We start from the raw sequence: 24,201 nt of genomic DNA on the forward strand, positions 1-24,201 counted from the left end.
CACGCCCAGCCCGGGGAGCTCGCCCGCCCGCCCGCCCGCGGCCCCGCTGCGTTTCCGAAGGGCAAGAAATTCGGCCTTTTCATTTTATCCGCACGCTTTCCCTCCCTCCCTGCCTGCCCGTCTACGGACCGAGCTCGCTTCCTCCCGCTGCCCCCCCTCCCTGGCGGCGGCGCGCGGCAGAGCGGCCGCCGCCGGGGCGGATCTGAGGCGGGCGCGGGGCGGCGGGGCTGCATGAAGACCTCTGCCGGCCGCACTCTCCGCCGCGCCGGGGCAGCCCGGGAGCCGTGGGGGCTGTGAGCGGGCACGAGCCGAGAAAAGAGCAGCAGCACACGAGGATTTCCCCCTCGCGAGTGGATTGCCGGAGCAGGGCAGGGAAGGAGAGAAAGAAGCGGGGGTTGGGTTTTTGGGGTTTTTTTCCCCTTTAATCCGTTCAGTGGATTGCTACCAGGGTGGAAGATCAGCGGGGCTTTTTTGTTGTTGTTTTGTTTTGTTTTGTTTTGGGAATAGAAACTAAAAATGGAGACTGTAAGTAGAAGCAGCTTCCAGCCTCATCCAGGACTGCAGAAAACCTTGGAACAGTTTCATCTGAGCTCTATGAGCTCCCTGGGTGGCCCTGCTGCTTTCTCGGCACGATGGGCCCAGGAGATGTACAAGAAGGACAATGGCAAGGACCCGGCGGAGCCCGTCCTGCATCTGCCCCCCATCCAGCCTCCCCCGGTGATGCCAGGCCCCTTCTTCATGCCCTCAGATAGGTCCACGGAGAGGTGCGAGACCATCCTGGAAGGGGAGACCATCTCCTGCTTCGTGGTGGGGGGAGAGAAGCGGCTTTGCTTGCCCCAGATCCTGAACTCGGTGCTCAGGGACTTTTCCCTGCAGCAGATCAACTCGGTGTGTGACGAGCTGCACATTTACTGCTCCAGGTGCACGGCTGACCAGCTGGAGATCCTCAAAGTCATGGGCATCCTGCCCTTCTCTGCCCCCTCCTGCGGGCTCATCACCAAAACCGACGCGGAGCGGCTGTGCAATGCCCTGCTCTACGGGGGCACCTACCCGCCGCACTGCAAGAAGGAGTTCTCCAGCACCATCGAGCTGGAGTACACGGACAAGAGCTTCAAGGTGTACCACGAGTGCTTCGGGAAGTGCAAGGGACTCCTGGTGCCGGAGCTTTACAGCAACCCCAGCGCAGCCTGCATCCAGTGCTTGGACTGCAGGCTCATGTACCCACCGCACAAATTTGTGGTCCACTCTCACAAGTCCCTGGAGAACAGGACTTGCCACTGGGGCTTTGACTCGGCCAACTGGAGGTCCTATATCCTCCTCAGCCAGGATTACACTGGGAAAGAGGAGAAAGTTAGACTGGGCCAGCTCTTGGATGAAATGAAAGAGAAATTTGACTACAACAACAAATACAAGAGAAAAGCACCCAGGGTAAGTAAGTGTGCGTGTGTTTGTGTGTGTGTGTGTGGGGGGGGGGTTGTTTGGTGGTTTTTCCCCCAGTTTTTTATTTTAAGACCGAGAGATGAGGGGGGCCAGGGGGAGCCAGACTGCGATTTCAGACTTGCACTGAGATGGAAAAGTCCAGGGCACCAGAGCTGCTGTTAAAGCCATGCAGCAGTCTGTCATGCTGGAAAATCACGCTGTGTGTTAAGGTGGGGGAGAAGCATTTAAAGAGAGCACTTTTTTTTTTTTTTTTAGCTGCAAGCTGAAATTGGTTTTCTTCTTGTTAGAGGCTTTAGGTTTAATTTAAAAACAGATTAATTTTTGTCTATGATTTAGGGGCCGATCCTGTGGTCCTTGCAAACTCTTACCCCCTCCTCCTGACTGTAACAGGGAATGAAAGTGGTGGCAGGACATTGGCATCAGAGGCTGAAAGTGGGGGAGGTCAGGGCAAGGAAGATGCACATGAAGTAAAAGGAACAGACTTGTGGACAAATACATAAAACCCTCTTAATTGAATAGCTCTGGGAACAGGGGCTAAATTATCTCTGCATATATTTGGACTAAAAGTAGCTGCTTATAAGGTTGCATAGAAAAACCCTGATGATAAATGAGTATACTAGTAGTGCGTGGTATGTGAATGGATAAGACTCTGGCACAGTGGTGCCTGGCTCCTGCCACCAGACTGGCTTTTGTGTATTGGATTATGTAGACAGTCAGTGAATGGATCTGTCTCGAGTCAGCTGCAGCAGCAGCCTCCAAGGTATGCCATCCGGGTTGAGTCTGCCCATCCACACAGCTAGAGCACTTTTTTTTTTCCGGTGGCTTTTTTCAGGCTGAGCAGCCTGTACATCTCAGCATCCCCAGTGTGTGGGTGGAAGGCTGCCTTGGCACCTGGCACCAGTCCTAATCAATGGGCAGCAATGCTACAAGGGCCCTGAGAACTAGCTCACAGACACCAGGATGTCTGGCTGGCGATGGTGTAATTGGCTGTGGGATGAGTAAGACGCCCTGTGCTCTCTCTCTCTCTTTTTTTTTTTTTTTAACAAACAGCCCCCCCCCCGACTTGTCTTGGCTTTTGTTTTTAACTCCTTCTACCCAATACTCTGTCAAGTAAAACTGAAGGGATCTTTGAAAGCTTTCCTTGCTGGAGTTGGAGGGGCCAGGATGGACGGAGCTGGGAGCAAGCTCTCCATTCTCAAGAAGCAACAGCGATTTTGCTGGTCATGGATTTACTCTCTTTAACTTTCTAAAGGTTCATTTAAACACACACACACTTTTTTTTTTTCTTTAAAAATATCTAGGTTTTTTTAGATACCTGGATATTACCTATAGTAAGCTAACCTAGGGAGGCCCAATTCCTTGATTTTATTGCCTCTAACTTATTTTTAAACCATGAATAGACACCCTCTTTCTAGTCCCAGTTTCCATAATTGTCTCCCACTCATCCCCCCACTTTTCCCACAGCTGGAGTGTCAGAGCCATTGTGGCAGGGCTAAACTATAATGAGCCACATTATCTCCATAGTTGGAGGTGGATGTGTTTTTAATGGCTTGCCTGTCCTCCGTTAATCATGTGCTAAGATGGCATGGTGATGTCTGTACATGTGTGTGGGGAGGGAAGGGACCAAGAGGTGGTGGAGTTTGCTTGCTGTAATAATGCATCCCTTTCAGAGCACTTCTTCCTCCTTGGGAAATGAGAGCAAGACATTTTTTCTTTCACACCCTGAAAGGGGTGTTCTGATATTATTGGAATCTGTCCCATGTTTGTTGATCCCCTTGCACCGCAGTTCAGTTCCCTTTAAATATTGCAAGGGTTATGCATTTGTTTTATCTTACAGGGTTTTTTTATGATGCTATTTCCTGGTTTTAGTAGCATCCAGCACCTATAAGTCGAGCTGTGGAAGAGCCATTTTCCAGAACTGGCTTCTGAATTTGGGAAGCTCTTGACTTTTTTGGGTATTCATCTTGAGATCCCCTCCCCAAATGAGCTTTATTTTCCCAGAATGTACTGAGCACCCTCGGTGCCAGACAAAGTCAGCAAGAACTGAAAGTGCACAGCTCCTCTGACAAGGCAGGTTCAAGATGGCTCAAGCTGGGTGCCTGAAAGCGGCGGCATAAAACCCAAAATTGGTGGCTCTTTTGGAAAATGTTAGTAAAACAGGTTAATTACTATCTGGGATTTTCAGGGTCTTGGAGGGCATTTGGTGGTTTTGGGGGTTATTGGGAGTGGAGGGGGGAGGGGAAGAGACCAAAGTGTCTCATGGGTCTTTTGATGATTAAGTGCTACAGGGGAAATGATTTATTTTAGTTCCTGTGCAAAACTGGGCTAAATTTCAAGGCTTTTGAGTTGGCTTCAGGGCTCCCGTATAAAATACAGTATAATCATTAAGAGGCCTTGTCAACAATCCATTTACCTGTCAGTACAAGCACAATTTTGGAATTGCCTTTGCTCACTTATGCTTCCTTTTTTTCCAACCTTTTTCCATCAGATGTAGCCAACTGGATGTCATATGCTAAGGTCATTTGTGGTGTAGCAGCATTTGCAGATAATTATGGAGAGATTCAGTCTGGCTCTAGGGCTGCTAGACTGCAGCCAGAGGCAACTAATGTAGTAAATTTTACATTGCCCATTGAGAAAATGAAAGGATGATCCTGTGTCTAGTTCTGGGTGTTTTTGCTTGTCACTGTTTCTGCGTTGGCTGCGTGTGGTGGCACTTGTAGGGTGAAGGTGCAAATGTGTGTCCTTTTGTTGCTGTTGCATGAGTTCTCATATAAAAGTGCATGTCTATGTTTGTGTGCCCATGTTATTTATGCTCTTTGTACCATGTATCTTCAATTTTGTTGCTATTACTTTGTCTCAGTTTCATTATGTGTCTGTTTGTTCATATATATGATCTTGTTTGCACATTTGTTTGTGCGGGGTGGCTGGGTGTTGTGCTGTTCTGTTGTTAGGACTGTGTAGTTTATGTTGCCAGGTATACACTCTAGCTAGCATAGCTGCATCACTTAGGAGTGTGAAGAGGTGTGATCCCTGACCAACACGACTGTACTTGCAGGTGCCTCTCTTGTAGATGCAGTTGTACCAGAAATATTTTGCATTTGTCAGCATGGTTTCTGTTGCACGTAGGGGTGCTTTCACTGTACTGCTACAAAGTACAGTTTTTGGGTATATTTGCATCCCCACTGTATATTGCTATTCCAGGGAAGTCCTCAATACTTAGGTCTTTTGCTGGTGCTGTTGTGTGTTGTTTGTGGTGTTGCTACTTCCCAAAGTGATTCTAGTCTAGCTCTGCGCTGTAGGTGCCAGCTCCATGTAGGAGACAGTTAAAGCCAGAGTGGAGGGAGCTTTATGTTCTGCAGACCAGCGGAGCAGGTGTGGAGGGACTCTCTTAAGAAGTCTTGGTGGCTACTCTTACTTCTTTTTGCTTTTAGTTTTATTCCTTTTTTTATCTCTGTAATCTTTGATCTAGTAGTCCTGCATCTTTTCTCACCTGCTCTCCCAGTCTCAGCCTTGCTTCTCTTTCTTTCCAGTTAGTTCTTGGTTGTCTTCTGTAGGCATTGGTTTTATGTGTAGGCCCCGCTCTCCTCTTTCTTTTTTCTGTTAAGTTTTCTTGCCTTTTCAACCCATCCACTCTGTCTGGAATAGAGCATCTCAAAGCACAGCCTTTGAGTTCTAGGTACTTTCCTGCGATTTAAAACATAAATAATTAAAGTATTTCTGGACTGGAAAAATGGCACCAAATTTCCCATGGCTTGCTTTGGTAGGCCCGCGCAGCTGGTGTGTTATGATTGTCCTTTGCCAGGATAGGCAAGGCTTGTCTTCTCTCTGGGCGCATCTACACGTGCCAATTTAAGACACATTAGCCATTTCTAAGGTGTGTTAAGGGTGTGCATCTACATGTGTGCACACTTAATGTGCCTTAAAAATGGTGATTTTAGGCTATTTTTGCCTAAATTTGATACCTGTAAAAGCAGGTAGCAAATTTAGGCACAAATAGCTAAAGCGCCTTAACACGTGTAGATGCGCTGTGTCAAGTGACTTGGGACTACCTTTAGTCCCAAGTTGGTCTACACACCACATTAATGCACCTTAGCGCATGCATGTGTAGACACATGCCTAAATTGCCTTAATGCACATTAAGTTTAGGCGCCTGTAAAAACACGTGTAGACATGCCCTCTCTCTTTCTCCTTTGTTGCTTTGCTTGTACTCTCACATGGTGGGGCAATATCTGCTTTCTGGCTGCCAGTGTCCCTTTGTAAAGACTGAGCTGCTAAGCACTCACAAAGGGGTTGTAGGGCTTGGTCGGTAAGTAGGCTGTATCTAGTAGAGCAGTATGGGATCCTGCCCCTCTCCTAGGACAGGGTTCTGTGGGTCATTGATCTGCATGCAGTCTGAGCATACTTTAACATTTCCTCCTCCTATTTCATATCCCTACAGTTTTAACGCAACCGAGTATAGTCAGACTAAGAGGATAAAGGAGAATTCTTGTGTGTGTATGCACGCACACCTGCACTGCAGTGTTTCCAGGGCTCAGGCCTCAACATTTTTATGAAGTAGCTCGTTGTAAGGTGGCAGGAGCACTGTGGATTCTGACACACAAATGAGCGCACAGGGCCTCCTACTATTTCACAATTCCTCCTAAGCTAGAACTACCACAACATGTAGCTTTCTTCACAGAACAAGGTTTAGCCAGGTCAAGTGTGCAGCCAAATGAAAGAACAGAAATTATTCATAGTGAAATACTGCAGCACTGAGTGACATTGTAAGATGGATATGGCCATTTACATATTTCACAGCTGTCGCTGCGTAGCACACTGTCCACCTGGAACGTTGCAGCAGCAGGGACAGAACCCAGTTTTCTCTGGATCATCTTCATTGCTCAGCAGTACAGACCCTCTGATTCTGCACAGTGGCACTGGCTACCTCTCCACTATTGGTATACAGTGGGCTAAATCAGAAGTCATTAGGGACTTTTGCCTGCCAAAGGGTTATGTTACTATGATTATGTGGCATTGGGGTGGTTTATTTTATCACCTATTAGAAAAAAATTAATAAAAGCCAAGATGGAAACTATAGTAGAAAACAAATGTCTTGGAGCAACAGCTTACCAGTAAGTTTGAAATCATTTTAGAACTCAGAAGCTAAGTTGCAAAAATGATGCTAATCTTAAAGCAGAATCCTGTGTATTTGTGGAGATGTCAGCATTTAAGCAGACATCAGCATTTTTTCGCCCAGAAGTGAAAACTGATTTACAGATGTTGCAGATTAAGAAGTAAGAAGTGGAGCATTGTGTGTGTGCGTGCATGCGTGAGCGTGAAAGAAAAAAATACGTATCTGGTGATTTTGAGCCAACTTTTGTTCTCAGTTGTCATAAATTGGTTCAGCCCTACAGAAAATTGCAACTATCTTCTCCCTTCTGCGCCTGCTCTTCCTTACTGCCCTGTCACTTCTGTGGCTCGTAGATTTGGGACTTATGTCTGTCCAAAGCTGTAGCATATTTTGGGGACACGAGCAGTTTGATCTTACCTGTGTTGCAGCAATCTAACAGCTGATCCATTCCCCAGAATTTGAACACAGTTATTGATAGCAGGGTGCTAGCCTGAGCTCCCTGACCAGTGAGGGCATGTTTTTGTCTCTTGCGACTTGTATTTAGATCAACACAATAAAAGCGTTCTGTAACTATCTGCAAGCATTTCTATGAAGCTGCTCAGAGCATGTCTAGACAGCACCATGGTTAAAATGCTGGCAGCCACTTGCACCATACCATATCTATACTACACCTCTCTCCATTGTTAAAACAGTGGGAAATTTTAAGCTAAATCTAGTTTTGGCAAGAGTATTGAGCCGTAGCTTAGTCCTTCAGAAAAAAAATCCATACTCTAGTTAGAGAATCCATATTTAAATCCTGCTGGCGGGAAGTTTCTTCAAAGATAGTTTGATTAGCATCATCTTGATTCTGATTAGTATCATCTTGATTCTAGCATTGAGAGGGCCTATAATAACAATAACAAAATATACACATATATAGTAGTATTTCCAACATGACAAAAGTATTTAATGGTGGGACTTAGCCAAGCCAGCTGTATAGGTCAGAGAAATGCATCTTGAAAGGTACCATTCAGTACTCCTTAAGACTATTTCTTTCTCATATTCAAGGAAAGTAGCAAATGATCTAGCCCTGGAATTTTGTGTCTCTGCTCTTGGAAAAGGAAAATAGTTAAAGTATAAACACTGGTGATTTACACTGAGTCCCAGGTCTAGTCTAGTTATGGAATACTAGCAATCAATAGAACTAATCTATTTTAGCTGATTGGCTGGGTAAGGCTCATAAATCAAATTGACCTCCATATAAAGAAAGCATCTAAAATTTAATAGCTTAAGATGTTTAGTTTACCTTCATATGAATCTCATTATGTTTGTTAATAGTAAACTAAACTATATTAAATGAAATCTGACTTTTTTTTAATTAATATTATTACTTTCTGAATCTGGGCAGTAAATATCAGTGTCTTTGTATGCCAGACCTTTGCATTCCATTCCGTGGCTCCAGGCTGCAGTCTGCACAATGGTCTTCCATCTACAAAGAGATTCGAAAATAACAGGATTGAGTTGATACTGCGTTATTTTACCTTGGAAAATTATTGTTGAAGTGCATTGAATTCACCATGGGCAACTATGATTGCACTGTGAGGATTGAGAGCGTCACCTTACCCTTTCTCCGGACACCTCTAGAGATTCAAACTCTGATTACAGATCAAACATTTAGGTAAGGGAATGGCACAGAAGGTTAGTTTGAATGCAGGCTTTGGGGCTATTTCTGCAGTTCTCACTCAGGCCAGCAGCAGACAAAATAACTGAAGCCCACAAACCACAGACATTTTGTAGTTGTATCAAACTCTTTCCTGTACTTTCCTGGCAATAATATAGTGTGTGCTTGAGACAGAGGGACAGCTCTGAGCCAGATTAAACTGGTGTCAGTCTAGAGTAGTTTCACTGAAGTCCATGGAGTTGGTCTGAATTTCCCCTGGTATGTTATAGCGAAGGGTGGAAACTGGAGATGTGTTATTGTTTTAGTCTGTCTGCTTTGGGATTTAATTGGGTTTTAGTTTCAGATATTCATGAAAGGTCTGTTCCTGAAAGCACTGACCTCAGGGATAGTGCCTACTGCTCTGAGTAGTCCCCTTGTCCTCAGATGGCAAGGACTGTACCCACACATAGGTCTGAGCCTTAGGATCACTGGTAGATGACTAGGTTTTTGTTGTTGTCATATAACGGTTTAGCACAGCCTAGAAAATATCTCTAAAGATGGGGTAAAGATTAATCATCATTTCTAGTGTATATGTAAGTACCAAAAACTTGAACACAGACAGCTTCAAATATAGTCGTCATTCTTTGAAAGTGTGTGTTTTTTACTATTGGGGAAACATGCTAGCTCATGGATTTTGGCCCCTAGTACCAAGCTAATTGTGTTGCTTTGACTTTCACTTGGATGAGATAACAAAAACACAGATTGATACAAATTTAGGCCCCAGTCCTGCCAGGCTCGGTGAATGGAACTCCTGTCGAAGCCAGTGGGAATTCTCATGCGTGAAGCTCTTATCGTTGGCTCCATCTATAGTTGGCTGCTATTGCTTTTAATTGGGTTTTTCCAAGCTGAGGATGTAGTATTAAAAGAATCCAACAAGCTGTATCATCACATTTTCCTGCTAAATTAGGACCTGATCCTGCAATCTTTACTCACACTGAATAGTCTTTACTCATCCCAGAAGTGCTATTAAAGTCAATGGAAATGTATATGCACATACTGATTATATTTATAAGTAAGAGATGCAGAATCATTCCCTAGACTCAGAGTAAACAGCAAATGAGCTAATCAATAACCCAGCCTCTGGCCTTGGTGTTTATTGATTTATGTGCTGTTACCTTTGCACATGATTTGTAGAAAATGCCATGTATTTTATTATTTTGCTGGTGTTTCTTCTACTTTTGAGTGTGAGATACCAGCTCCTTTAGTGCAGGCAGAATTGCTGGTTTGTGGGGAGGTAGGAGGAGGTTTATAGCATATTGTTTTGTGTTGTCATTTTGTCCCATGGAGGATTTTTGTGGTGCATGGGGAAGACTTGCACCTCTGTGCCTTTGTTCTTGAGCCTCTGTTCATTCAGTGGTATGGTTTTAAAGAATAAGGTCATTGACTTGGATTGCTTCTTGGTTTCTCAACCCCTGTTCACCAGCCAGTTTGTGTAATGTCCGTCTGAGACGTTGAGTAAGGGCATTGAAATAGCAGACAGGATATCAAGTGTTAGGAAGTCTGGGTTAAGTATAACAGACTTTTCTGGCTGGCGCGGGGGAGCGACCCCTTTAGCTCAATTATAGATCAGTTGCTGTGGGAGCTGGAGTCTTTCTTGAGTCCTGGTGGTGGCTACTCTTCCCAGTATGAGAGAGAGAGTGTGTGTGTGTGTGTGTGTGTGTGTGTGTGTGTGTGTGTGTGTGTGTGTGTGTGTGTGTGTGTGTCTGCTGTAGGGAGGTGCCAGCTCAGCCTCTCAGTGGCAGTGCTGTTGTCACAGTCTGTAATAATATCTTTCTTTCTAAGGATTACATAAATTCAGGATGATTTCTCCACTGGGAGAATTAAGCAAGTTTAAACTGAAGTGTATTTAGAAAGCTGTGTGTGTGTGTGTGGATGGATGGATGGATGGATGGGGGGGCGGGGGGGGAGAGTTCTGATTTGCAATACAGAGGATGATTTATTTGACTCTTTTAATGGGACAACATCTGTTGGGGCTGTGAGGGAAAACTGTTCCATGTCTTCTCACTGTTGTAACCTGCATCCTTCCTTGCACCCTTCTACCTTCCTGCTCCCCAGGATCTCATTGCAACATGTCTAATGTGGGCCCTGATTCTACAGTTGGGTGTATGAGGATGGACATGTGACTGGATGCTTTTTTAAAGGCTAACAACTTATCTGTATAGCTGTTGCATGCTCCAGTACTGCCTTGAAAATAAGGAGATAAGTAATTTTTTTTCAGAAGTTTGGGATCTTCTGAGAAGTTGCTCTCACTGCTGCTGTTAGAAGACAAGAATGGCTGAGACTTCCCACACTGTATATGCATTTAATGAAAGGGCCTTCAGATATTTCTCAATAGTATTTGTATTGATTCTCAACCATTAGAGAGAACTTTCTTGTGCATTTTCATTGCACTACAAACCTTGGCGCTGAAATACAGCCAGGGAAGAAAACCTCCAACAATGAACTATATTGATCAAACTTCAAAAAACAAAAATACCTTTTTTTGGTCTACTCTGAGGATAGCTCAACACTGTTTCCTTGCCTAGTTCCTTCAGCCCCCAGTCTGGCAATCTGATCTGTGGAGGTGGCCCCCAGTGCCCGTGCAGAATCCCAGCAGCTACAGCTAGACTCCACACAGGCATCATGATCTGCCCACACAGGTCAGATTGCAGGATTGGGATCCTTAGTAGCTGTTTTCTCTAGCCGTTTATTAAAATTCACTTACTTTGCATCTTGGGAATGCTTGGCTGCTTGAATCACATATATAAAACTTGCAGATGCTTTTGCAACGTACTTCTAGTTAACTAAATTAATTTTGTTGAACATTAAAATGTATAGATTGCACAGTGATCCTTCTGCTCACTAGAAACAGTGATTGCTGCAGCATACATTGCAAACCATTGATTCCTCTTTACAAAAAGAGACAACTCTGGAAGTTATAGTTCTGTTATACTGTTCTTGTGTTTTTATTTGACAGGTATCTTAAAAAAAATAAAACCCAAGATTATTCAGCTTTTCATAATTAAGTAAGCTATGTAACATGGCTGCATCTAGTTTATACCTGAAATAAAATTAAAAAATCCTTAAAATCAAAACTTTAATCAGTAGGCTAGAAAAGCAGAGCAATTTGTCTGTATTCTGCTCTGATTTCAATCTCTGAGTATGTGGGAGTTATTCCAGGCTTATACTGATGTTACTTAGGCCATAGTTTGTCCCTTTAATGTATATGAGAAGAGTCTTGTATTCTTTGTTGACAAAATTATGTTCAAATATAGTGGTATGATGTAGACTACAATTTAAAAAATGTCCAACACTCAGGATGTGATTCCTGACACCATATTTCAGTGGCACTCTCCATGAATGAAGCCAAATAGTATAGTCCTTTCATTCATACTGACATGAATTACAGTAATTCCAGGGAAATACATGCATTTGCAAAGGTGCAGATCAGGCCTAAGGGAAAAATCCAGTGCAGGGGGAGTATACCACTGATTCTTAACCAGGGTGTACTGAGATCCTTTCAAGGGTGCTGTGGGGTGCCATGTAATGTTATAATCGCTGCTTGAGTGTGTGTATGTAGTTCACAAGATAAAACCAGAATTTTCACATAGAAATTCATAGTGTTAAAAACATTCTGACCTGCTAGGTCTTTTTGCATTCTTTGCAATAGAAGAATTGCTCTATTTTTCCATAGTCAAAAAAGAGTGAAAGTAAAGAGCTGGCTTTTTCTGAGGGGTGCCTCAAGTTTAAAAAAGCTGGAAACTACTGGAGTAGGCATTGCAGTCTCAGGTCCATTATTGATATTCCATTGTTCTCCTTCACTAATAGGAAACATACCATACAGTAATCCCTTGTACTCCTATATCAGCTTTTGGTTGTGCTTGGCTTTTTGTCTACCTTCTGCCTTGGCAATTCAGTTTGTTGCAAAAACAGTGAAAAATAATTAACTAAAACTGAGCATGTAAGTGGGCATATTTTCCTTGGAGATCTCTGGGCCAGATTCAGCAGTAGACAGTGTTTTGCATGGGTGCAACTGGTAAAATTGTGCAACTTGCACCGTTTGCATTGGGTAGTTTGCCAAGGATAAAGGGCATGCCACTCATCTAGGTTGTTCTTTTTTTTTTTTTCTTTTTTAAGTCTTCAGGTCCTAGAGTTTCACAGGTATGTTCAAATCTTGAATGCATCACTTTTGGGGTGAATTTCAAGCCCCCATGCATACATAAGATGTGAAAATGCAGCCCAAGTAAAGGCTCAAAGACCCATAGGCAAATATAAAAAATACAATTAAAATAGTTTTTTAAGCACAATTTTTAAGCTAATTGTGATTTTAAGAGTCTGACTCAAGATTTTTGCTTGGGTTTGGTAACATGAAGTTATGTTCACTTACACCTGACATGTAACTTACATCACCATTTACGTCATCACTGAATTTGCCCTTGTGTCTTAAAGTAGTTTGGGACTTTTGCAAGTTAAAAAGAAGCAAGCCCAGATGAGGCTTGAATGAATGGCATCTGCACACCTGTTTAATATTAAAGATCAAGAGTTCGGTGCTTTGTGGCTTTAGCTTGAAATTCAAGTTGCTTTGAGTCATCCCTTTCGTCTTTTGTTTGGGTGGAATATAGGAGTGGCAGTAAATGTCCTGCAGCTAAGAAAGGAAAGAGTTGAATTAATTTTTAGAAATAAGTTAGTTCTGGCATTTGTATTAGTACACATTTTCATGCTTCTCTTTAATTTAATGCGTTTAATTTTCTGTTACTCAGATAAAGATGTTTAAAATCTTTCCCATGATGATACAGAGCACACTGAATCGGACAGTAGGAGAGAGCTGGACTCTGAATCATACTGGCGATGTTTATCAGTGTATGGAGTTATAAATGAAAAAGATTTGGGGTGTGGGTTGGTTTTTGCCTTTCAGGCCTTATTCTATACAAAGATTGGTACTTTACATGGCCTAATTTCCACTGAGCCAAATCCTGAGGGTCTTCATTTAGTGTTTACTTGCAGCTTAGTATAGCAAGAATGACTATTGACATCACTGGAGTTTTGCAGCTATATAACTGCTAAGGTTCAGGTCCATGGAAAAAGCTTCAGTTTGCATTGAATCAGCCCTCCTATACATGACAGAATCGGGTCTAGTGCTTTGCTTTAATTCAGGGAAACTAACACTGGATAGAATTCTGTCTGTTAGGCTGGTGTAAATCTGGAATACAGATTAAAAATAATTTTACCCCCTGTAAATTAATGGAGTTGGGTGAAGTAACCGTTGGTCATTTTTCTACATTTGGCCATTTTTCTACATTTGGCCATTTTTTTTCTGCATTGGTTTGTAATTTAAGGGTTAAATTACTTTTTATATTGCTGTTAGCAATATGGAATAACTCCACTTGGCTTCAGTGGAATTACTCCAGTTTAAGAGTAGGATTTTGTGTGAAAATTAAATCACTTATCTATAAAAAAAATTGTTTCTAAAAATGAGCAATATGAGCAGTTTAAGGGGTGTTGGTTGTAGCTGACCTTGTCTGCCTATGAGCAGGGTAAGGCCTTTATTCACTCGTGAAGGCAATTATTGATGCAGTTTTATGTTGCAGTAACATTTAATTTCAGGGGACTTACACTGATGACTAAGGACAGAATTCGTGCAATTGTTTTAAGATTTATATTATGCCTTTATGCTGTCCATAAGGAGCAGCTGATCCTCATCATACCAGACCTGCTAACCCTTCTTCTCTCAGACATTTGCATGAAAACAGCTCCTTTGTTGCTTAGAGGCTCTCTCTCTAGCTCCCTCTCTTCTCTGCTAGCTTATTCCCCCATCTGAAATCTAAATCCTCTGTGACATCACAATTAGTTGCTGTGGAGACAATTGTGATGTCACAAAGCCAGCATTAGGTTCTCTGGAGATAAAATATGGAGCAGGGCAGACCCTGTTTTCATGTAAATTTAAAAATAAGAAAGGGAGGGTTGCAAAAAATAAAATAAAATAGCACTGTTTCCCAGTTTTTCATGTAGCTCGCGGAGGTTGGATTCTGCTGGTGGTGATGTCATATTTCCAGCATAACAGTGGAGTTACCCTAGATTTACCCTGCGGAATTTAGCTCAGTAATCATGCAGAGGATGATCCAAACTGGCTGTCTGATTCTGTTTTGGCAGCAGACGACTGCTGCTGGATTATCTCTTTTGTGGGCTATTGCTGTAGGAAGAGAACAGGCCTCCTTGGAAAACTTTTTGAAAGATCGACATCGCAGCTCTCCATCCTAAATTACTAGTTTGTAGAAGCAAGGTTGCAATTACAAGCTCAGTTGCTGATCTTCCTGCTCATTTGGACACACACTCAACTTTCTTTTTTCATTTTTTTTTCAAGCTCCTTCTGTAGCCTCTCTGCCCTAGTGCATCTTGGGATTTCCCTTTTGCTGAATGAGCTGCTTGTTTGAGGGGGAGGAAGTGAAGTCCCTGTTGGATTAGGAGAGGATGGGGGTGGAGAGGGGGGGAATGTCCTGTTTCATATGCAGAACACACTGAACCAAAAAAAAAGCTTTCAACAAAACCATCGGTGTCACAGGCTAGCAGAGCAGCTGCTGGCTTTGTTTGGGAGATTATTAATGTTTCAGAGTCTTATGGCAGCTTTTAAAAATGAGATAAAGGATGCAGCATCCCTTTAGTTAATAAGGACGGGGGGATCCCCTCACAATTCTGAATACCCATGAGTGGAATGGAACATTAGATTTTGTCACTGGTTTCCAAAACCTAGTTGGGAGCTCAATGAAAAATCTTTATGTAAAATATTCTTGCTTTCTAGACTGGAAAAAATGAATGATTCTCCTTGTAGTTACATCAGTCTTACCACTGTGTAAATTCTTCTTGACTGCCATAGAAGTTACTCCCAACTGGAGAAGAATCAGGCCTGATGAGCAGTTGCACTTAAGGGGAGGGTGGGGTGGAGGAGAGAGAGATGGCAGTCTTCCTTTGGAACTTAATTTGCACTAATGGAAACCCAGTGTAATGCCACAGATGTGTAAGATCTGTACCAGCCAGAGGAAAGACACTGTGTGCAATTTTTCTTGCATCAGTGATTTCTTCTTGAAGATGGATAGGGACAGTTTTCCATAACATTTGGAAGTTCAGGGAATAACCAAATGTTACTAGGCAGTCATCATTTCTTCACATTAGGTTGGCAGGAAACTTCAGAAAGGAGCATAAGATATGAGAGTTGCCTGGTTAAACAGACCAAAATAATGACTACAGAGGAGTCACTATTCATATCCTATTTTTCCCTGTGAAACCCTTGTGTAGCAGAAGTGCATCAAAATAATTTTTACTATTCCCAGTCACCGTTGTCAGTAGAGATGCAAATATGAGGGCCTAGCTGTCATTCTTGCTAATACTAGTGTAAGTGCATTGAAAACAATACAATTACAAACATGTGGATGATGGCATCAGCATCATATGTATTACAGTTTGATTTGAGAGTTTGGGGGGCTTTAGGGTCTAATGGCAGCTGCTTGTGTTGGTTGTGATACAAGTTCTGCACACTCCAGCCTCCAGTCCTTAATTCTGCAGGGATTTATTGGTGTTCTTTTTGATTTAATGCGTGTGCTTTTGTGTTGCTGATGTAAGAAACTGTATTTGCGGGAGGCAATGATTAAAGGATACAATTCATTTAGATTGCTAAATATGTTTTTCAGGAGAGTTGGGATTTACAGAGCTTTAATGTGATCTCACTTTGTATTGGTTTTCATAATACTGCAACCCCACCAACTTCAAGGGAGTTGCTACCGATTTGTAGCAGTTTAAGGGTTGAATTGGTACCATAGCTTTAATCCTTTTGGCTGTGATAAATAAAACTGATGTCTTCTATGCAGCTTTTAGCATGCTTTGCTACCGTTTCATAGGTCCAGAACTGACAGAGTTTGGAGAATAATGTAATATAATAATAACAACCATGTTGCAATCTCAAAGTATCTCTGTCACAAAATCACAGCACATGGAGATGGAAAAAACCTGTCAAAAATCAGGCTGGCATACTCTATTTAGGTGGTTTGCATGACACATCCAGGATCTCAGCTTTCATTTAAATATAAAAGTTAATTTACAATCCTCTTGTCTGCAGCAATAACCTTTGAAATGTGAACAGAGATTAACCAACATGGTGATGTCTGACTGAGTCTGCAGTCAGCCTGAAAAAATCACTCCGGGGGTAAATTCCTTTGTTCCTCTGTGTTGTATAAGAGTTAATGGTCCCGACTTAGTGCTCTCGTCCGGTGGTCCCATGAGCTCCTCTGAGTTTTTGTCACCACGAGGAATTAAAAAATTTAAAAGCTAATGTAGGCAGGGAGAGCAAAGTGTGATGGTTCCCATGAGTCAGTGAAGTTTGGAGACCACTAGCCCACAGAACTTCTCTGAGTGAATTTGATGCACTCCTGTCCAAGAGGCTTTGGCCAGTTTGTTCATAAATGTCAATGCCGCAGCCAGTGGGTCTTACATGTGCAAGCTCTGGTAGATCTCTAGATTTTTCCCCTTGATAACTAGCAGAAAATGTTCTTGATAGCACTTCTCCAAATTGACCCTTACATTCCCCTATAAGTTTAGTGCAAAAGAAGAACTGGGACTGACTCTTCACCCATCATCCGGAAGCTTAAATGTTAGTGTACAGGAGCTGATTCTCTTAAAAAATAACCGTTTGTCCAAGAATAGCTGGAGCTGTGTGCGTGGGGTAGTGAGCATAGTGGGAAGTTGGAATGCCCACGTGCGTGGGTGCATCTGTTTATTTTTTGCAATTTTTTCTTTTTTTTGGCAAAAATTTAGTTGGTCTACTAAAAGATATCACCTCTACCACGAGTTCTGATTGTGCTGCCATTTATGGTTTCTGCTGCTTTGTCCCAGGGTATTGTTTTTGGGCTGGAGGATGCTTTTGAAGCGGTTCCCAGGTATAGTGACCCAAACATGTACAGCAAAACAAATAGCTAAGAATTCAGGCTGAAACTTTTAGTTCCTTCTGCTGGTGCTGCCCAGGACTTTCAGTTTATTTTACCTGCAGTCTTCCTCTATCTAGGGAGGGGCTTGTGTACTGCCAAAACCATTCATATTCTGAGTTGAATGATATGCAAATGAAGTCAATTAAGCAAGGGGGTTTTAATTAGCAGTTGAAGTTCATGTGTGAAGAGCCTTGCCTTAATTACTTGACAGTTTTTGTTGTAAATTTGCTAAGTTTTTTTTCCCCACAGAACTATCAAAACTGTGATTTTTTTTTTTTTTGTAACATTCTTAAATACTGTGAGCATCACCCAATGTGTCTGACCTTCACGCTTTTTTTGTCTCCTTGTACAAAGCTCTTTTCAAAGCTGTGGAGACAAGGTAAAGCTGTGTTAATTGCCTCCGATTAAAACATTTATTACATTTCCTTACCTTTTTTTTTTTTTTTTAATTAATTTAGGCTTGTCTGTATTGAGTGTAGTAGGGTTTGGGTTCCTTTTGGGGGTTTTTTTCTCTTGTCGCTGCACATATGTAACTCTCCTATGGTGGCAGGGCTGTGCAAAGTGCAGGTTAGGTGTAGAAGTTAAAATGTAGTAAGCTGCACCTGTGCACATTGCTTTTTACCCATGTGACGCCTGCCTAGTCTAGGGGTTTGTAATGGTGTGGCAATAGTGCAGCTGCCATGGAAAAAAAAAAAAAGTGCAGACAAGCCTCTTGCATTCGGTGCAAAACTTCCTGGAGTTTGAGACTTGGCTCAGGTTCCCTGACCTGACTTTCTTTTTTTGGCATGAGAGAGCGTATGAGAGTGACTCTGCTCTGTTTTGTGGTGCTCTGAGGGCGGCTTCAACTATCTGATTTACTGGGTGACATTGACATTAGCATAGCACCCATTTTTATCTTGGGACACAGGAAGGTGACCCTGTCCATGACTTATTAGAAGACTGAGGTGGGGAGAGGAAAGGGCACAAAGAAGTGAGTTCACCACCTTAATCTGCCTCCCCTTTGAACAATAGTCCTTAAACAGGGCCATCAAACAAAGAAGTTAAATGCTTAAAGTTCTCAGTGGCCTTGAGAGTCATTGTGTTCCAGTTTTAAAAGACCTTCTCCCTGCTCTGTGGGTTTACAGAACATAGCTGCATTGGCTTCAAGGGTGATTCACACTTAAAGTGAGATTCATGCCCTGTATTTGTTGTATTATTTATTTTAAAGTTGGGGCTGTTTCGGAAACTCGGGGCCTGATTCCATGAGAATTCAGACTAAAGGAAAGGTTTATTTTGCAATATTAGGAAGTATATATTTTACTGGAACTCGGTGTCATTTAATGGAATTCCCTTTGCAGAGCAGGCCTGAGTCCTGAGTATCTTAATATTACAGGCAGGCAGCACCATACGGTAGGGGCAGAGCCTCACGCTGGAGCCCAGCGGTCCTCCCAGTGTGCTCATGGGGCTGTGTCTGTATCAATGGGCGAGGGGGTTCTCTCCTGTAAGGAACTGAAAATGGCTTTTGCTGACCCGAGAGCTGCGCGGTGGTACATCCTGGTTACTTTTGCTTTCTTAGGCACCCCTATTCAGAAACCCTTAGGATTCTTGGCAGAAATGAAATAAAACATGAAACACAATTAACCTAAATAAGCATCCTGTCCACATAAAGTATAAGGGAGGAACAAACAGAAGCATTGCTGCCATTGCCTGTTATCTGGATTGCCTATCAAAACAACAAACAACTCTACTCAGTATAAACTAAAAGGGGGGCAAGCCACGTGCTCACCACCGTTGTGGTAGGAAACACTCCAGGCTGCACATGAATCATTTGCTTCCCCCCCATCCCCACCCTTTTATATTTTACCCCAGTGATATGTTTTCTTTCGTACTTCCAGCCCAAGGATCTCGAAGTGTATTTATTGCAAACACTGGCGTATTTAGCTTGTGGAGTCCATTCAGTGAAGCATCCGGACCTGAAGTGTCTTGCCCCAAGACATGTATCTGAGTCAATGGTAGAGCTGTGGGCACCCAGGAGTCCTGACGAGTCCTGTGACTTGACCACAAGACATCCTCAAGCTATTATAACTTTTCTGCCAAATGCTGTCTTCAGCTCCAAGTCCATAGGAACTATGCATGTCTATGTGAAGGCAGAATTGGCCCTCCAGAACAGAAGTCATTTTATTATTGTCTTGGCTTCCCACAGCACGTAATTACAGTGGTATCCAGAATATCGGAAACAACACAATGATCCACCTTTACCCTTACAGAAAGAGCAGTATCAGCATCGTATCTTGGCTTAATTTTTGTTCCGTAGAAGCCCCAAAGGGCTCACCAACTATGAATAAACCCCAGGAGTGTACATAAACCAGCTTCTAACCTTTTTTGAGCAAAACTGATATATGGGGGGTGGGGGTTGTTTTTGAAGATGCTAGGGTTAGTTAGCAGGCTCATCACTCAAACATATCAGCTCTTCTTGTGGGTATGCTGAACTCAGGGGCTCTGATGTCTGTATCCACAAGACTATTTTTCAGATCATTTGAAGTTCAAGTATTCATTAAAGTGGTGCCGGCAGCTCTCTGTAGTTGCCTTTTTCATTAGAAACACCCTCCCTATCTCCTTTTCTGGAACAGTTTATAACCTATCTGTTTCAATTTGCTTCAGGCTGAAAAATTGTCATTGGAGGAGAGAAGGGGTTTCCCTTTTCACATTTTCAATTAATTTGTTTGAGTGGAAGGGAAACTATATAATTCCACCTTCTTTTCAGTCCCTTTTTCAGTCCTCCTCCTAATGAAAAGTACCTAACTTTTAAAGCTGAGCCTTTTTGAAGTGTTTATGGCCATAGTTGGTTGTTTAGAATACTTTTTTTTAATGTTGAAGGAGACTTTAGATAGCTTTTGAACTCAGGAGCTGGTGTTTCCCATTCAGCCTCCCCCTAAGTAACTAGGAAAAAATAATGCCCCCCCCTCCACCCCACCCCTCCCCTTGATTATAGTCAGTGAAGTTAAAACAGATCTGTGGTGAGAGCAGAATCCAAACCAATCCATAATTTTTAAGTTTTTGTAGAAAAGTGATACTTTATTGATGGACCATTACCAATGTGTGGAGTCGTATGCAATTGCAATACATAAATCAGTAGAGCCAGAAATACTACAGAAACCTTCAGTGTGTACAGTCAATGCTTAGGATCATATTCATAACTGTCTCTTTATTTGAGGAATGGAGTATATAGCACATCTGTAAAATGTCAGTGAGAACCACACAATGAGTCAGTGACAGAACCATTAATAGAGTCAGTGACAGAAACATTAATAGCACCTAATAGATCCAACTCCCATTTATGTGTTTAACAACCTGAGCTTGCTCTTAAGCTGTTGTCGAGTCATTGGGCTGTGTCCCATGGTGAGCTGTTTCTGGTCTGTGTGTGGAAGGCAAGCCGACACTCTTGTAGGCTTATGTTGAAGAATGACGACTTGTGAAATGAGAGACCAAAACTTCTAAAAAAACCCTATAGGAAGAATATGGATTTGCATAACGATGCAAAGATTCCTAAATTACAGCAAAATCAAAGCACTTAAATTATGGGCCAAAGTCTATTGATGTGCTTAGGTGCAATTCTGTTGGTTTTAATGGCATTACACCCATTTTCACCTGCAAAGTATACTTGAGTGTTGTTCTATAAGAAGCAAAGATTTATCAAAGCCAGAGCTGAATTGCCAAGCAAAGTTTCTTTACCAGTTCTTCATGGCCATAGTGACCTCAGGTCAGAGCCTTACTAATTTTATGCATTGCACCAGTTCTGCTGATCTCCCTCCCCGTCTGCTTGCTGCAGGATTGAACGCTGCAGTTCTGCCACACTGTGTGATACAGAAGATATTGTTCCAATCAAAGCACTTCCCCCTGGCCTCCCATGTGTATTATATTACAGGTAGTGTTTCATGCAAAGTTCAGAGAAAAAGCTGCCTCCTGAGAACTCTCTCCAGGTACCAGTCAGGTGATGAGTGCAGGGGGGCTAAGGGTTTGGAAAATATGTATATGCAGGTCTCCCATTAAGGAAACATGAAGCTCACTCACTCCCCATCAGGATAACTGTAGAGCACAGGCAGCAACCCTATGGTGAATTAAAGAGTCCCATTCTCATTATGATGAGCCAGCACCAGTATGGGGTTACAGAAGCTACGAAGGGAGGTATTTGGAGAGTGGGAGAAAGAGTATCTAGTAATGGTGTTATATGTAGTCTAAGTAGAAGTGGGGTGCTGAGCAGGTATTGCCCAGGCAAACTGGTGCCTAGGCGCAAAGTCAGTGTTATGTTGTTTCATTAACAACTTGGACGGTAGGTGTCATGGCCTTGGAAGGGAGCATCCCACTGCTTTGGCCTCTCCCAGCAGGATTGACCCACAAGGAGCTTTGAACCCGTTCATGGTGAAGCAAAATAAGTCTTTGTTCATCACAACAATGTGCAGTTTCTAATAGCGCTTATTGGTTGTAGTAAAGCTATTTCCCAACCATGGATGTGTGTGTGCGTGCGTGCGCATGTGTATCTATACATGTAAAGAAAAGGCTGTGGAACAGCAAGGATACAGTTTTTGTTTGCTGTTTAGTGTCTCAGATTTATAGTGTGCGCTACAGTGACAGCTTAAAGAGGAGTTTCTTTAGACTCCAGTTTAGCCCTTTTAACTTTCCGTCAGCACAGCTAGAAATTATGCTCATTTCTCTTCCACAACACGCAAGCCTCCATTAACTTTACTGTACAGTTGATGGTACAGTAGAGACATCCTCAATTTAAAGCTTTTAGATTGGAAGAAGTGGTTTCCACCAACTGAGAGTTTGAGAGACATGGATAAAAAACTACCGCATTAGTTCTAGTGACTGAGTCTCACATCTGTGCATCTCATAGAGTATAGATTTTAAATAATTTAACAAATGCACAGAGTAATGTCTACAGTAGTAGCATTGTTAGAAACACACTACTCAGCAGACAGCCAGTCTGGGCAAAAGGCAAGGATGCTCACATTCAGTATTCCATCATGTCATTTGACTAAGGGATCCTGTTAAAAGATTTACAGTAGCACCAAATGTGGGAAAGAATGCACACTATTAAGAATCCTTTGAGGAATAAAGGCAGGGGAAAATGGAAGAGAAACTTTCTCAAACCTGAACTCTTTATTTTCCGCATGTGTGTTTGGGAGCAAGATTGCTTCTGTAAAATAAAATTGTATAAGAAAAATAAATGACATTTAGAAGCAGGTTCCTATTTTGGAGATGTCAGTCTTTTCTGTATTAAGAACAATAGGAAGTTGAAAGAAAAGACTGCAATACAAAATGGTTTTCCGTTCCCACTTCTAATGCCTCATATTTAAAATAATTCCCTATTGACTTCACAACCTAAACACAAAGTAGGGGAACCAGAAAGTGAAAGTGATTGGAAACTAATGTGCAAGGGACTAGCTATTTTGTTTTCCAAGCTAAATGAGGGATAAGCAAAGTAGATGAGAAATTTAATTTAGCTTTAAAAAACTTTTCAATTCTAATGATCCAAGGCATTGTTAGTAAGAGTGGATAAGGATTTTTTTTCCCAGTTTGACATAGTTTTTAATCTATGCCGAGCAGTGTGCTTTCAACATGTTACTGTGCTCCCCAAGTGGGTGTTTTAGTATTCACGATTCTGGAGGATGTTTCTCTAAGCCTTGTGTGACTTTTTTTTTTTTTCTTTTTTTTTTTGCAAAGCAGTCCCTTATTCGGAGCTGGCTGCTGTCCTGGTGCCAGGACCTCCATTCACAGAATTTCTTCCCGGCTCAGCCAGGGCAGCCCTTTTGTTGAGCCTGCTACAAGGTTGTGTTCCCATGTGCTGCGAAGGTGCTGACACATGACCTCCTCACACAAGAAATACTAAATATCCTGCCCCTTCCCAAACTTGTCACGCACCCACCCATCACCCCCTTTTCAAGAGCCCAGATGGTAAATAACAGCGGGAGGTGAAAGGGGGGCTTTGTCTCCATTCTCAGGCCTGCTTTAAATATTCTGTGTCTGTCTGTTTCCCTCTGCCTTTCCCACTCTGCCCATAAATTAGCAAGCCAGATCTCTGATGAGAGAAGACAGAATGCCCATAAGCTGCAATAACATCGCCCACTCGAGACAAGTTTTTTTTAAAACAGACTTAGCATTTGCCTTTGATGTGCCTGAGGTATGCTTTCTTTCAGGAGGAACTTTTCTGAGCCCTACAGCCTTGACAGAGCCAATACTCCCAGTGAATTCAGGCTGTGCCTTACTGGTTATGTGGCATCTACACCAACTTAAAATGAGCCCAGGTACTCCAGCAATGTCAAGACCCACCAGGACCCTGCCAGGTTGGGCCCTCATGATGAAAGAGCTCACAGATAGCTTCCCTGTCTGCTGTGGGTCTGCCAAGTGGGAAAGGCGATCTAGGGGTGACCTGATAGTAACCTGCCCGTTGAGCCAGTGTGCGAGCAAGGTTGTGAAAAGGGCACAGACGCAGCCAGTGGAGACGTGATGACAGACCCAGCAGTCGCACACCTCTCCCAAGGCAATGCCCGCATGTACAGCAATAAAGCGCGGTGCTGTTCCCTGCCCTCTGTCCTGTAAGGACACCTCCACGCCCAGAAAGGAGGAGTTGCCTTCATCAGTGGTTTAATAGAATTCAGCCTTTCCATTCTGCGCCAGTCTAAGTGATCTGGCTTGAGATGAAGTTGTTTCTTCCCGTACCAAAAACGACCCAGCAGGGTTTACGCAACATCTGGTGGATTGTTTTGGAGCGGGAGGGAGGGTGCTATGGAAGTCTAAGGTTATTATTACTGTCACTGTTTGCCTCCTAAAACTGAACACCGGACCCAGTTACGGCTACAGGAATGTGACTGAGCACACAATTTGCAGTGTGTTTCCGATTCTCAGCTGGTGTGAATCTGGTGACTTCTACTAAATGATGCTAATTTACACCGTGTGTGTGTGTGTGTGGGGGGGGGGGGGGGGGTTTTTTAAAAATCAATCTTTTTTTATTTCTTCCTTTC

General features: G+C 42.7%; 1 protein-coding gene across 4 annotated transcripts in view; it reads left to right on the top strand.

Moving 5' to 3' along the window:
- The first annotated feature begins 168 nt into the window (after positions 1 to 168).
- Positions 169 to 24,201, top strand: part of SKI (SKI proto-oncogene) — a 137,831-nt gene continuing 113,798 nt past the window's right edge. For all 4 annotated transcript variants that reach the window (XM_006016198.3, XM_014523282.2, XM_006016199.3 and 1 more), the window contains exon 1: positions 169 to 1,428. In XM_006016198.3, the coding sequence (XP_006016260.1) occupies positions 517 to 1,428 (912 nt within the window). In that variant the 5' untranslated portion in view covers positions 169 to 516. The remainder of the gene's footprint in view (positions 1,429 to 24,201) is intronic.

This window comes from Alligator sinensis, unplaced genomic scaffold (assembly GCF_000455745.1).
Source record: "Alligator sinensis unplaced genomic scaffold, ASM45574v1 scaffold366_1, whole genome shotgun sequence".
NCBI classification, from domain to species: domain Eukaryota; kingdom Metazoa; phylum Chordata; order Crocodylia; family Alligatoridae; genus Alligator; species Alligator sinensis.